The sequence below is a fragment of the Schistocerca gregaria genome, chromosome 1 (genome assembly GCF_023897955.1).
Source record: "Schistocerca gregaria isolate iqSchGreg1 chromosome 1, iqSchGreg1.2, whole genome shotgun sequence".
Lineage (NCBI taxonomy): Eukaryota > Metazoa > Arthropoda > Insecta > Orthoptera > Acrididae > Schistocerca > Schistocerca gregaria.
In genome coordinates, this window is record NC_064920.1 from 860053418 (window position 1) to 860068983 (window position 15566).

Below are 15566 nucleotides of genomic sequence, written 5' to 3' on the forward strand. Positions count from 1 at the left end.
AAGAATTGTATGAGACAGAGATTTAATTGGACTGCTTTAAATAGTTTTGATACTATTTTCAAAGATGCTATTCGAAATGTAGAGAATTTCAATATTTTGTTGTTGTGTAATTTTATTACCTGACCAACTTGGTTTCCTTGTGTGTTCTATGTCTACTTGTCTCATATAAATACAAAAATGTAAAGAGTGTGTCCTTTCTGGTATGGGGACAAAACAATGTGAAATGTGTGTATTATTTGTATGCTACAATAGACTGATAACTTGGTAGGAAGTATTTACTGTTGGGTTGTTCGCTAGTATGCGATTATATGTTTCTGTGGGGATCTTGTTGCTGGGTCGCAGGTTTCTTTGGGATTTCTGGTTTTTTTTGGGGGGGGGGAGGGGCTTCAAAAATTACTTTCTCTGTATTTTTAATTCCACTGGGATGATGAGAGGAGTACTGCTATCTGTGGCATTATGACGTTGTAAAATCATACTCCTTTCTCATCTCTGGCTTCTGGAATTTTCAAACCAAAGCGTGCCTTTTTTCTGGTGAAGACATTGTTGTAACATCAACAACGCTCAGGCTCTATTGCTCATGCGGGTTTCTACGAACGAGGGAGCCGTTTCAAGAAGCCGTAGCATGCGCAGAATTGCGCTTGAATAGTCTGAAGAATTTGCTAAAGTGTTTTGTAAGTTGAAAGTATTACGTCGCATCGTTGGGTAGAAGTATTTTAGTGATTCAGTTTAATCACAGAAAGGCGCACGGAACTATCCACGTAAACTGATTGAAACTACGTCGTAGTAATTAGTAACTTCCGCAGAAGAACCATATTGATAGTATATTATAAAAATATAAACAATTTCTGTGAGCAGCGATACTCTGTTAAGTTAACGTGGAAATGCAAGTGACCAATGGTTGCTTCAGCGTGAGTGTGAAATGAGCTCAACGGTTAATACAGGAGTGGATGAGCCTAGGCATTATTACGTACCAAAAGGATAATGAAACGAAGTAATAGTAATTTTCACTGTTTTATGTCAAGGTGAAATATACCATTTTATAACTGAAAAACACGAATCTCTGAAAAGTTTAAGAACCGTTTGTTGCGTCTCGCAATAGGGACATTGACAGGTTTATTTAGCGAAGATCTCGTACCCGAGGCAGAAGCCGGAGAACTATAATAACTATGAACTACAATACGCTCGAGGAATTTTACAGTGTTTTCTATAGTATCTTTATCGAATAGAAGTCTTGAATTCTCATTATTGTCATTGTGCTAATACCTGCTCAACCGTATTTTTTTTTTTATCTTTTTCCAAACACAGTGTGAATAGGCAGATTGTTATGGAAAATTCGAGAAGAGATGACGTCCTTCTATACTATGGTTTTTGCTGTATCGTTTAGGGCAGCTCCTTTAGTATTTTATTTGTATTGTAATTGTTTGGAAAATAAAATAAAAAAATACGATACTTTGATATCGTCTTAGTATACTAGTGTGATCTCTGACTGTTTATTGGTCTTTGAGTGCCAAGAGAAGCGGCCATATTCGTGTGTTTGAACGGGAGGGGTATTGTGTTCACAAGATTGGTGTTGAGAAAGCTCTTCGTATAATACGTTGTTAACGCTTGGATCAGGTAGGGTGTAGAAAGTTATGAGAATGACGTGTAAGTTAGTAAGACTTTTTACGCAGATTTTAAAGCGGTTGCGTGGATTGGACGAGGCATATATATAAGTGTCAACATGAAAATTTACTCTTTGCGTTGGTTTTAACTACTTCATACAGCATGATTAGGCGTGGATTGCGACAAGAGGGTAGCAGCGAATCCGACTCTTAAGTGACAAATAATACAAAAAATTCTTGATTATGGTAACCTGTCGCACTGACAGTCCTCGGTAGTTATGGTGTAACGATTTCCCGCCTGTTCGAATTTGCTCTAAAATAATGGAAGAGGTCGATGACAATTCTATGTTGACAGCGGTGGTCAGTGTATGACCGCTGTCATTATGAGCGTATGCAGTGAAATTTGTAGTGACCAGTATTTGACATGCGAATCAGAAGAATACGCACGTGTCTTTGACAAGCGAAAACAAATACCAGTCCAAACAAAATTGATGGACCACTGAATGATACCTCGAAATGCTGCTGCTTTCTATCTAGTCCACTTTACTACAGATTCAAATTGCAAAATGTTGCGAGAAATATAGTTTGTTTTTTCATCTTAAATCCGTTTTATTTTCAGACCGCTAGGCTCGGTGCAGAAATGTCGGGGATCGCCATAGCACGTCTAGCGGAGGAGCGGAAAGCCTGGAGGAAGGATCACCCATTTGTAAGGATTCACTTATTTTCCTGTTTGAGGCTCGTTTGAGGGAATAAAGTTTCAACGAAATTGTTGTGTTGTTTAGGGCTTTGTAGCTCGACCAGTAAAGAACGCAGATGGAAGCTTAAATCTGATGAGCTGGGAATGTTCCATACCTGGGAAGAAAGGGGTAAGAAAATATGCCTAATATAGTGCATTCACAAATTACATGATTGATTTTAACAAATGTTTGATTGTTACAGACACCTTGGGAAGGAGGTCAATATAAACTAAGAATGATCTTCAAGGATGATTATCCTTCTAGCCCCCCAAAGTGCAAATTTGAACCACCGTTGTTCCATCCCAATGTCTATCCTTCAGGTAAGTTGCGTACACACAAGCTGCATTATTGCTGTTATTTTAGTCCTTCATGTTATATATTACAGAGGATTTGCTTTTGCCAGGTAGCTCAATTTTCCTGAAAGTTGTGGATTTGAATTTTCCCATTTAAAAGTGTCAGTAGAGAAACTATGAAAAGCAGACAGTATTTATCCAGTATGAACACAATGTGACTAGTAAGAAACACTTTCCATTTGTGGAGCGTATTTACTAATTGTTCATTCCACATTAAATCAATTTTTGTTTATATTGTATACACCTATAAAGTAAGCAAGGAATATGAAATACGCTTTGTAGAGTGTTTTTTCGAATTTAAAAAATGAATATTGCTTTTCGTTCTAAGCTGAAACTGACGACATGTTTAAAGCTTCATGCGCCATAATTATGTAACATTTGATCTTGTGAAGAAAAAAAAAAAACAGGCTAATGCACACTTTTGTATCCTAAAGTATATTTCATGAGTATGTTTACAAACAGTAGGGTCTAATTTAATTTCAGGATGGAAAAGAGATACTCTTGAGAAATAAATTGAAGAGTGTTAAATGGGCAGAGAGGAATGTGAGGTAAAAGTTCTTGGCTTTGGCCAGTGATATTTTAATGGCTGCTGTGTCACCTTGATGAAGCCAATGAATATGAAACTAAATCTGCTTGTGGTGACAGACTGATATGTAGAATTGCCTGAGATGTAGGCTAGGTTGGAATGGAGCTTAAAACAAATTCTTGGTTGTAGTGAGAGATTGATCTCCATCTTAGTCTGTGTGAAAAAATCACCAATAACATTACTTTAGGCACCATGTTTGTGGTGTGTGTTACACAGTTCTTATGTCACTGGTCAAAGGTGACACTTATATATAAAAATCAATTTTCTTCGAAATCACAGGCAGGATGTTCTTGAATGTCTGCTAAAACAGCTCAGGTAACTACCTTATGTAATTGGTGCTCACATGTAAAGAGACTGTTAGTTTAAGGTTGGCCAAGATTAACCTTCCCTGCATGTTAATTTTATTATCACTAGTTGATAGTTCTTTCTTCCCTGGCATTGTTCTGTCAATCTCGTCAGAATGGGAAGTGTCTCAGTAATTTGACTGTTGTTGGATATAATTTCTTTCCATGCTTAGCAACTTCACTGCTCAGAATGCTTCTTCCCCTAATCAGTTGCATAGGCCATGTAGTTCAAAGTTTGAAATGTCTGTTTTGTTTACAGTCCAACTCATCACCAAAATACAGTAGTATTGGTTCACACAGACCTTCAGAACACTTGATGACATTTTTGACTTGCAACCTGCCTTGTTTCTAACTTTCGAAATTTTCAGTCTTGAACACTTAGTTTTGCGCTGTGGTTTTTTCAAACTTTTTTGCCAAGCTATAGTTTAGTCCACCACAGTTAGTTTCCTACCATTTACATTTGTTAGCTTTCTCATCTAACAACCAAACTGTTTTGGAAAACAGCTGGCCACAGTGGCCAAGTGGTTCTAGGCACTTCAGTCTGGAAACGCGCGACTGCTACGGTCATAGGTTCGAATCCTGCGTGGGGAATGGATGTGTGTGATGTCCATAGGTTAGTTAGGTTTAAGTAGTTCTAAGCTATAGGGGGCTGATGGCCTCAGATGTTAAAAGTCCCATAGTGCTCAGAGCCATTTGTTTTGGAAAACAAAAAAAATATTGCAAGAAATCTGGTCATATTCCAAGACTATAAGATGTAAATAGGAAAACCAGTCTTGTAATACATGGCAGCCAGATCAGTGCTTGTCATCCTGCATTCTCCATGTTGAAAAGAAATGTATTTAATGTTTGTTTCTCGGAAATAAGAAAAGGAGTGTTTTAATATGTTCGCTTCTCAGAAATGTCATTAGATTCAGCAATTCTTATTGGCTATTGCATACTATCTGTTGATTAGTCACAACCAACAGAAATGAATTGCCAACAGTAGCAGTGGAAGAGATGCTGACATTGTAAGTGCACTTCAGCCAGTACTTCTGGTATTATCTGCATACACAGTGGAAAATCTTGTAACAGTAGAATTAAAGCTACAACAGAAATACCACAAATTTTCACAAGGGGAAAAGAGGTACATAATACAAACATCCTTCTGATAAAAATAAGAGGGGTGTTTTTAAGATTATGAAAATAACATTTTCTCCCATAGTAATTGTCAATGGTATTGTTTCATATCAAATTAAAGTGCAGTTTGAGCTTTACAAAGATAATCAGGTGTTCAGCTTCAGTGCCGTCATGTAGGGTAAGTTTTATCCCTTTGTTTTTGCAGACTATCATGCATATATCAGTTCGTGTTCATAGTATTTTATACCTTATTCTTGTACAAAAACTCATAGTGCACTGTGCAAGTTATATTTTTCATAGATTAGTACGAAGGTGGATTGAAAAGTCCTTAGAATGCAATAAAAAAGTACCTACATCTCTGAAACTTTCAGTGTAGTATCCTTGTAGATTAATGTGATTGGTGCAACAATGTTACAGTGCCTTGATCCCATCTTAAAAGTGAGTTTCCTCCAGGATTGCAAACTAGTTGTCAACTCCAACTATCAGTTCTTTAGAATGAGATTGTCACTCTGCAGCGGAGTGTGCGCTGATATGAAACTTCCTGGCAGATCAAAACTGTGTGCCCGACCGAGACTCGAACTCGGGACCTTTGCCTTTCGCAGGCAAGTGTTCTACCATCTGAGCTACCGAAGCACGACTCACGCCCGGTACTCACAGCTTTACTTCTGCCAGTATCAGTCTCCTACCTTCCAAACTTTACAGAAGCTCTTCTGCGAACCTTGCAGAACTAGCACTTGCTCGCGAAAGGCAAAGGTACCGAGTTCGAGTCTCGGTCGGGCACACAGTTTTAATCTGCCAGGAAGTTTCAGTTCATACTTTAGTTTGTGTAATTTTGCTGTGGCGATGCACGTGTGTGAGCGCACCAAGTCACGGCACCCATCTTGTACATAATTTTTTCATTTCTACTTCTTCAGTTAAAATGTTATATACCCTTTCAGATGACGTTCGTCAAGCGTGAACACTTTCAATTGGCAATTCTCCATGACCGTTTTGTGCACTCCTGCAATGGTTTTTGGGGTAGTAACACATTTTGGCTGGTCACTGTGCAGATCATCTGAGCTCTTCCAACCAAATTTAAATTCATTTGTCCAGTTGGCAAAGTTGAATGTGAAGGAGCAGTCCGCAGTATAGTCTGGAAACTGGAAATCAACGTGAATGTCCTTTGCTTTTACCGTTTTTATTGAGTACTTAACCACTGCTCAAATCTCAAGTATCTCCCCCCCCCCCAATCTTTGCTAATCACTATGCAGGAACAACAGGTCCAAGTCACTGCCACAGCTCTCTTTAAAGAGCACTGACATGACATATGTTTACAGGCAACAGTCCAATGAATATCACGTGTAAAACTCGTTGAATTAGTGCTGACCACTCGTGATTCTGAAAACTTTTCAAACCACTCTCGTAGAAAAAAATAACTTCAACAGGTCCCTGTTACATTGCAATGTGGGGTTACATTGACCACTTCAAATTTGTTGTATTATAAACAAGAGTGGAATGGTCTTGTTATAAATGTTACTCTAGTGCCGTATGAGTAGGGCCCCTGTAAAGTGTTCTCAGTGACCTACATTGAAAACTGGGTGTTTTGTAAAATGCTTATAAGTTAATATTATCAATCCTTGATTTACAACACTAAAAAAAACTTATGACAAAAATTTTAAGCTTTTATACCAAAATTCTCACTGGAAATTTGTATGGAATTATGCACCTGTCAGTGTGTAGGTCTGATGGAGGCAGGTTGCCAATCACATCGTATAACATAATGGTGCAGTGAATATATCGTGTTCTTTTGGAACAATGTAGTTTTCATTGAGTCAGTGGAGTGAAGCCCCATTGCTTAAACTACCTTTCCCTTTGTTACATCTTACTGATTACTACAAATGTAGTGCAAAGCTTTTTTCCTCTTTTAGCCCCAACTGCTTCCTCCACAACATCATCTGGAAAAAGATCTTTACTTGCACTTTGTGAGCAGCAAATAACAGGATCGTCTGAAGAAACAAAATCACTGTTATCAGTTTCCAGAAACTCTGGCAGTATTACACAAAGCTTTTCTTGTCTAGTTACGGCATCATTAGCTGTAGATGACGTGGAACAACTATGCTGAGGTTCATTTGTACCTGCAGGCAATTTGGTCATGATTCGTATCACTTCAGGCAGGGGGCTACCTTCAGTCTCTGATGTTGTTGAATTTAGCATATGTTAAAATTTAAGAGTAATTAAGAAACACACATTTTTGTTTTCTCCACAAGAATTCCTGCCTGGAGGTCAGGCCTCCACGGAAGACACTGCAAACACCATTTTTAAGATGAGAATTTTGCAAATTTTTTAAAATGCTGTATCTCTGTAACCGTTAAGGATATTTTGTTTACGTATTTGAAAGATAATTGCTTTATGATTACAATGGTATACTCCATTTGGACAATGTCGAGGTTTTTTACTGTCACCTTTTGGATTTTTATAACTTAGACATTTCTTTTTCTAAAAATGCCAATCCAGAAAACTTGATTTTTCTGTTAATTAGTACCATGTATTACTATATTCTCTGTAAAGGAGAGCTTCCACTTTTAAGTTGGACACGTCCCTGAAGGCTATTGTATTTTTAGGGTTTTTTAAAGGTTGTTAGGATGTATAGGCTGAAGGTTGTGGGTTAGTTACGTGTTGGGTTGGGGGTTAGATGTTGGTGAAGTTGGTAGAGGGATGTGGTGAGGTGGGGTGGTTTTTTATTTTGTGTAGAGGATATTTTGTTACAGTTGTAGAGTGAGTGTGATTTTTTGATTTTTCTTGGTTTATGGGCACTTTTATTTTTGAGGGTTGTGGGTGGGAGTTTTATTAGGTTGTGGTTTTTTGTTGGTTTGTATATTTTTTGTTTTTATATATATGTTTGACCTAAATGACTGTGCTGTAACTTTTTTGTGGTGGGTTGGTTTTTTCTTGTTAAGTGGTTGGTGGGGTGTTTATTTGCTTGTTTGGTTGTTTATATTGGTGATTTGGTATTTTCCTTTGCTGTTCACTTATGACTTTAGGGAAGTGTTTGATTGCAAGGTGTGGTTGTGGCTATGGCTGGTTTGATATCGTTAGTTGCTGTTGGCCTATATAGGTCAAGGGAAGTGATAGATTCCAGTGGATTTTGTGTGTAGTGGAATTTGGGAAGGTTGTGGAGTCTTATTAATTTAGTATTTTTTGTTTGGTGTAGTGGTGTTTGTTTATATTTAGTTTGTCCCCACCCAAAAAACCCCAATTTTGCCCAGTTTGTCCCATTAGTTTCATTATATTTTTGAAAGAACATCTGTTGGGTGGTTTTTCAATCTATTTTTGTGTTGTCATATTTACATGATGTCATAGGAGCAGTATGAGTTATTGTGAATGGTCGTTTGTCATATTGGTGACATCATTGGTCAAAGCAGAGGGGTGGAATTAGACACTTTCATTATCCTGTCTTTGATGCTGTTATTTCTTATCACTTTGTTGTAGTTTTTTGTCTGTTTGCTGTGGTTGTTCTGTGCTAATTTATGTACTGAAGAGGCTTATAAGAAATTGGAGACCATCCAGCGAGTTCTGTGTTTTTGTGAGAACTGTGCCAGTTGAGACAGTTGCAGTGTGTTTTTGTGAAAAGGACTGTTTCAAATGTCCTCTAGCTGTGGCCACAGGAGAGTGAAGTGTGCTGTTTGCATATCCATAAAAATGATACATAATACAAACGAAAGAAACACTTTGTTCAGGTTGAGAATTAGTCTTCAAATGAGAAGAGTATCTCAAAGGGGAGGTTTCCAGTGGTGACGTTTTGTTATAAATGTTTTGACAGAACAGTAATAGTATGTGAACAAGGTGGAGCCTCCCATGTTGCAGATGCAGATTTTGCATCAATAGGAGAATTGAATACCTTCAGTCAGTCAACTACAGAGATATGTGTTAGTCTCGTTACGAAACAGTGGTCAGTGAAGTAGTGATAAGCTTTATGCAGCAAGAAAATGCAGAGAAATTACTAAAGCTGTGTATGAAGACACTACAGCAAAACTGACTAAATTCTTCAAAGTAGAAATTCCATCTTCAGAAGAAAATGAACAGCACTCGAGCACCTCTCGCCAGGAATTTTCACAAATATCAATTCAGCTGCCGAATATTGTGCATCCTACAGTGAAAAGGTGGAAGTTTTAACTATTATTTCAGACATTTTCAAATTAAAAAATTTTGAACCACATTCCTTCAGTATCAAAGTGCATGCTAGATGGAGTCTTTCGAAGAGCAGATCCCTATTATGGTCATCCTATAGAAGCAGCTAAAGTTCAGATAGTGCAGCATTTTATCTGGAAGATAAATGGCACTGTTTTTGCCAGAGTGCAATCAAAAAGATACAATAAATGTAACAGTTGAAGGTCAAAAAGTTGTGAAAGTTAGAGGTACATGACTTGCAGTATTAAAGAAACTTTTGCAATTTGGGTCAATCCATATGAAGTGGTCCAGGGATGGTTCCTTGACAATTTTTGAATATTTTAATCTTTCTATGTGATTGCCCTATATTTGACAAGTTCAAAACAGTTTTTTTTTTAAATTTGTCTTGCACCTTTACTGGTTGGCAGCCATTTATTTGTAGGCGAGTGATGATTTTTCAGTCTGGAGACATTAGCAAAAATTTGAATATCTCTGGACTGGGTTAATTTACAACATTGCAGTTGACAAGATTTTTTGAAGTGTCCTCTACAACAGTGTCTATTACACAAAATTCCCTAAATTCAAAAATAACCAGTCAAAATGATCTCAAAAGTTTGGTATCCAAATTTTCAAAAATCCACTTTTTAGGCCCAAAAATAACAAACCAGGAGTGATTTATGAGGGTCTATTTCTTTCCTATAGTTATACCATACGCTACTAGCCACATATAGAGCAAGAACACATACAAATGTTTCCTTAATTTTTTATGGACTCTTTGAAATTTCAAAATTTTTATTTTATGTAAAGTTTGAGATTAGTTATCTCAGATGGGACTGAATTTAAAATGAATTTTGCACAGTTTGTACCCTGTAAAAATTTAAACATTGATATCCTACTGTGAACAAAGATATGAATTTTTGAATATGAGGTGACAATTCACATTACTCTAAAACTAATCTTATGGCTATTGCCTATTTAATTGGTTTATTGTGTCGTTGTAATAAAATTTGAGACATATTTAGTTCACACCATCACCCAATATTCATTTATTTATTTTTAATAATACAATATTAAACAATAGGAGCATTTGCTTTTGGTCCATGGTAATAAAAATGCCCATTTTCGTTTAGGTTTGTCAATAGAGAAGTACATTATTGCTGGGTGTGGCATTGATGTAGTCAGTTCTGAAACCACAGTTAGTGGATGTACATACTTCGAGAGTGTAGACTGTGTTATGTGCTTTGTTCTGTGTGTAATGTGTAATTTTTAGAGATTAACAGGAATGCAATAAGATTGATGAACAGTGCTCTTGTTGGACAGATAGCAAGTGAAGTGTGTCACAACAGTTTACAGTTCAGTTTCAGAAAAAAATGTCAATGACTATGATGAAGTTCAACAAACATGAGAAGAAATATATTGTGAAGTACAACCACATGTTTTGGAAGAAAGTGCTGTGATCCACTTAAAGTTAATAAAAAGCTTATTATTAAAGGTTTGAGGAAAATAAAACTTGGACATTTGTCCTTGTTATGTGAGAGTGAAACAGCTTCCCAAGTGAAATGTAATGTGATTCCTGAAAATTCCTTGTGCCCAAATTGTTTCTCACAAGGAAACCTCCCCATCGCACCCCCCTCAGATTTAGCAAGTTGGCACACTGGATAGGCCTTGAAAAACTGAACACAGATCAATCGAGAAAACAGGAAGAAGTTACGTGAAACTATGCAAAAATAAGCAAAATGTACAAACTGAATAGTCCATATGCATGATAGTCAACATAAAGGATAACACGAGCTCAGGAGCACTGTGGTTAGTGTGAGCGGCTGCGGAACGAAAGGTCCTTGGTTCAAGTCTTCCCTCGAATGAAAAGCTTACTTTCTTTGTTTTTGCAAAGTTATGATCTGTCCGTTCGTCCATCGACGTCTCTGTTCACTGTACTATGTTTAGTGTCTGTGTTTTGCAACCGCACTGCAAAACCGTGCGGTTAGTAGACAAAAGGACATGCCTCTCCAATGGGAACCGAAAACATTTGATCGCGAGGTCATAGGTCAACCGATTCCTCCACAGGAAAACGTCTGATATATTCTACACGACACTGGTGACGGCATGTGTGTCACATGACAGGAATATGTTGTCGACCCACCTAACTTGCACATTTGGTGATTAGGTAAAAAGATTCTTCTACCTTGCCTGATTTAGGTTTTCTTGTGGACGTGATGATCACTCCCAAAAAGTGATGGAAACATAAGTTTGTCACATAGGCTGAAAATAAAAAATTAAACTTTTCACTTGAGGGAAGACTTGAACCAAGGATCTCCCACTCCGCACCTGCTCACACTAACCACGGGACCACGATGATCCTGAGGTTGCCTATCTTGTGCATGGACTACTCAGTTTGTATATTTTGCTTTTTTTTCTTAGTTCCACAAAACGTCTTCCTGTTTTCTTGATTGATCTGTGTTCAGTTTCTCAAGGTCTAACCACTGTGCCAACTTACAACTAAATCTGAGGGGGGTGCGATGGGGAGGTTCCCTTGTCAGAAATATTTGTTGTGAACCCCCCAGGGGGCTCGCGGTCCTTTCGTGAGTACGTGCGTGGCGAGCACGGGGCCCCGAGCTATTGCAGCCTTCCTTCTTTTTTCGGGCTGCATTTCCTTTCCCTTCCCCTCCTTTCCTGTCCTTCATCCTTCCCTCCGACCTCTCCTCTCCCTCTCTTGGTGTCCCTACTTATGGTGTCCCTCCTTATGTTGGCCCTGCTATTCTCCTGGTTCTGTTGACCTTGCAATTCGGCCTTGTTCTGTAATTCCTTCATCCTTTTGGTATTCTCTGGTCCCCTCTGGGGTTTGACCTCCATCACTAAATTTTCTTCCGTAGTGTGAGCCATTTGGGGAAGAGCACCTTACCTAGTGTCTCCGGCGTGTGCCATCATCATTGATTCCATCGTTTCCTTTACGTCGTTGTTTGACGCTAGGGTCCATAGCCAGCACGGTAGCCAGCCCGTGTGGTGGGGTCGCTATGTACCCTTTTGGTTGAGCCCCCTGAAAACACAGGGATCACACGTCTGATACCTGAGCTGTGACCTCCTCATGTAAGCCTAGGAGTGGTTGCTTGTCGTCCTGGAGCATCGGAACTCCCAGCAATGGCCGCCGTGCCAGACGGCCCTTGCTGTGGCTGGGTGGCGCCCATGAGGAGAGCCCCTGATCGGAGTGGGTGGCATCAGGGCGGACACTATGCTCATGAAATGCATAAGAGTCCACAACTCTGGCCGTTCTCCGGCCGTCTCTTTGACTGGAAAAGATTCTTCACGTGCTGCTTCCTCTGCCCCTTCCGCCTTCCCTTTCCGTGGCTACCCCCTGGGAGGAGGGCCAGGCTCGTCGGCTGGGGGCGAAACCTTTCCCTCGCTATCTGGTTTGCGCCAGAACTGATGGGGATACTTTTACTCATACGAAACCTACGTTTTTTGTTGAACACATCGAAGACAAGTTTGGCGAGGTGGACTCTATCAGCAAGATGCGGTCTGGGTCGCTGTTGATTAAAACTGCTTCAGCTACCCAGTCTGCAGCTCTCCGTGCCTGTACCCATCTTGGTACGATTCCTGTGTCAATTACCCCACACCAGTCCTTGAACATGGTGCAAGGTGTAATTTTCCATAGAGACCTCCTCCTTCAATCTGATGAGGAACTTCGGGACAATCTAAGCCGGCGGGGGGTTCACTTTGTTCGGCGGGTTCAGAGGGGTCCGAAGGACAACCGCGTTGACACTGGTGCCTTTATCTTGGCCTTTGAAGGGGACACCCTCCCTGAGAAGGTCAAGATTATGGTCTATCGGTGTGACGTGAAGCCATACATCCCACCACCTATGCGATGTTTCAAGTGTTTGCGTTTTGGCCACATGTCTTCGCGCTGTTCGCAGGCCCCCCTCTGTGGTGACTGTGGACATCCGTTCCATGAGGGAAGTTCTGTGTTCCCCCTCCTGTGTGCGTAAATTGTCGTGGGAATCATTCTTCACGGTCACTGGATTGCCCAGTGTATCAGAAAGAGAAAAAGATACAGGAGTATAAGACTCTTGATCGTCTCACCTATACCGAGGCCCGTAAAAAGTATACACGCCTTCATCCAGTGACCCTGACAACTAGTTATGCTTCAGTAGTATCTTCACCCCCTCCTCCTCATTCCTTACCCCAGTCCCGAACCCCTTTCCTCCCCCCTCCCCCTGCGGTTCCCACACCATCCCCTCCGGGCACCGCTTCCTCTCCCCGGCTGGAGAAGTGTCCTGCTTCTTCGGCGTCTGCCGGTCATGGGCGCCCCTCGCGGGATCCCCCTTCCCGGCACCTTCCAGGCCAAAGGTCTGCTGCCACGCGGCCACCACGAGAACCACGGTCTGCGGGCCCCCAGATCGCCCGCTCTCTTTCTGTTCCCGATCTTGCTGTGGCTGGCTCCATTTTGTTGCACAGCCCTCCACGATCCCAAACAGAAAGAAAGAAGAAGCACAAGTCCCGGGACAAGGAGTATCTGGTGTCGCCAGAGGTCTCGTCCCCATCTTCACAACCTGTCTCTGACCTGTTATTCATGGATGTCGCCCCCTCCTTGTCGGTGATGGGTGGTGACCCACCGGCATGACTGACATTAGCCTGTTCACCCCCCAATTGACTCATCGTTCTTTGGCTATCCAATGGAACTGTAATGGCTATTACCGTCACCTACCGGAGTTGCAATCCCTTCTTTCGTTTTTACTCTGCGGCTTGTGTGGTTCTACAAGAAACTCATTTTACTGGTGGTCACTCACCAACCCTCCGTGGCTTCCGTGCTTTCTGTCGCAATCGGGTCGGCCCCCTACGGGCGTCTGGCGGAGTTTGCACGTTGGTCCGAACGGACATTGCCAGCACGTGGATTCCTCTCCAAACTACATTGGAAGCAGTTGCTGTTAGGATCCACCTGGACTCTGGGGTCACAATTTGCAATCTGTATCTCCCTCCTGACAACTCCTACACCTGCCTCCTTAAGTGCCCTCCTTCAGCAACTTCCTCCTCCCTTCCTTATACTTGGCGACTTTAATGCACATCATCCCTTGTGGGGCAGTGCATTTCCATCTAGTCGGGGTCATCTCATTGACCAGTTTATTACCGACCACGACTTGTGCCTTCTTAACGATGGCTCCCCTACCCATTTCAGTGCCGGTCATGGTAGCTTTTCTGCCATTGATCTTTCTCTCTCTTCTCCCTCCCTCCTCCCTTCCCTAAAATGGTCACCGCACGACGACCTTTGCGATAGTGACCACTTCCCGTTGATTCTCTCACTCCCTTCCCGCTCCCCCATGGACAGATCACCTCGTTGGTCCTTCCAACGTGCCAATTGGCCTCTGTATACTGCACAGGTCGTTTTTTCTCCCTCATTGTCGGATGGTATTGATGATGTCATACGTGACATGTCTGACGCGATTGTTCACGCTGCTAGCCTTGCTATCCCGCGCTCATCTGGACCATTTCGCCGCCGGCAGGTCCCTTGGTGGAGTTCGGACATTGCCGTTGCCATCCGTGATCGCCGTCGAGCTTTGCAACACCTTAAGAGGCATCCATCCGTTGCCAATCTTATTACCTTTAAACGCCTTCGCGCAAAAGCCCGTTACTTAATCAAACGGAGCAAACGGATGTGTTGGGAACGCTTTGTTTCTTCCCTCGGTTCTGCTGTCCCTCTGTCGCGGGTATGGGCTACACTTCGCTCTCTCCAAGGTTGCCATCGGCAGTCTACCCTCCCGGGTCTTCACCTCCCGGATGGCCTTTGCACGGACCCGTTGATTCTCGCGGAACACCTTGCGACCCATTTTGCAACAGCGTCGGCATCAGCCTCCTATCCGGCTGCTTTCCTTCCCCAGAAACAGCGGGCCGAAGCTTCCGCCTTATGTTTTACCCCCAGCCAGTCAGAATCATACAACGACGCTTTTACTGAATGGGAACTTCTTTCCGCACTCTCCTCTTCTCATGATACGGCCCCTGGCCCAGACTCCATTCATAACCAACTGCTTCAACATCTCAGTGCTCCACAACAGCGACATCTTCTCCGGGTATTTAACCGTATTTGGCTCCAGGGTGACTTCCCTTCTCAATGGAGGGATAGCATCGTGGTTCCCGTCATTAAGCCCGGTAAGAACCCCCTGTTCGACAGCTATCGGCCAATTAGTCTGACGAACGTTGTTTGTAAGTTACTTGAACGGATGGTAGCCCGTCGGCTCACTTGGGTCCTCGAATCTCGGCGTCTGTTGTCCCCTTACCAGTGTGGCTTCCGAGAGGGACGGTCTCCGATCGATCATTTACTTCGCTTGGAATCCGCAGTTCGGCAGGCCTTTTCCCAGCGCCGCCATTTGGTTGCTGTATTTTTCGACCTTCGCAAGGCCTATGATACGGCTTGGCGCCATCATATCTTACTTACACTTCATGAGTGGGGTCTTCGGGGCCCACTCCCGATTTTTATCCACCAGTTCTTGTTTCATCGTTCGTTTAGGGTTAGGGTTGGTACAGTTTTAAGTTCTCCGCGAACCCAGGAGAATGGCATCCCTCAGGGTTCCGTATTGAGTGTACTTCTGTTCCTCATTGCTATAGATGGACTTGTGGCCTCCGTCGGTCCTTTGGTCACTCCTGCTCTGTATGTGGATGATTTCTGCATTTGGGTTAGTTCCTCTTCGATGGCCGCT

At 41.8% G+C, this 15566-nt stretch overlaps 1 protein-coding gene across 1 annotated transcript in view; it reads left to right on the top strand.

Annotated features, from left to right (window-relative positions):
- The first annotated feature begins 1493 nt into the window (after positions 1 to 1493).
- Positions 1494 to 15566, top strand: part of LOC126272865 (SUMO-conjugating enzyme UBC9-B) — a 33283-nt gene continuing 19210 nt past the window's right edge. Inside the window, exons 1-4 of the mRNA XM_049976087.1 lie at positions 1494 to 1614; positions 2221 to 2307; positions 2384 to 2467; positions 2541 to 2658. Of these exons, the coding sequence (XP_049832044.1) occupies positions 2242 to 2307; positions 2384 to 2467; positions 2541 to 2658 (268 nt within the window). The 5' untranslated portion in view covers positions 1494 to 1614; positions 2221 to 2241. The remainder of the gene's footprint in view (positions 1615 to 2220; positions 2308 to 2383; positions 2468 to 2540; positions 2659 to 15566) is intronic.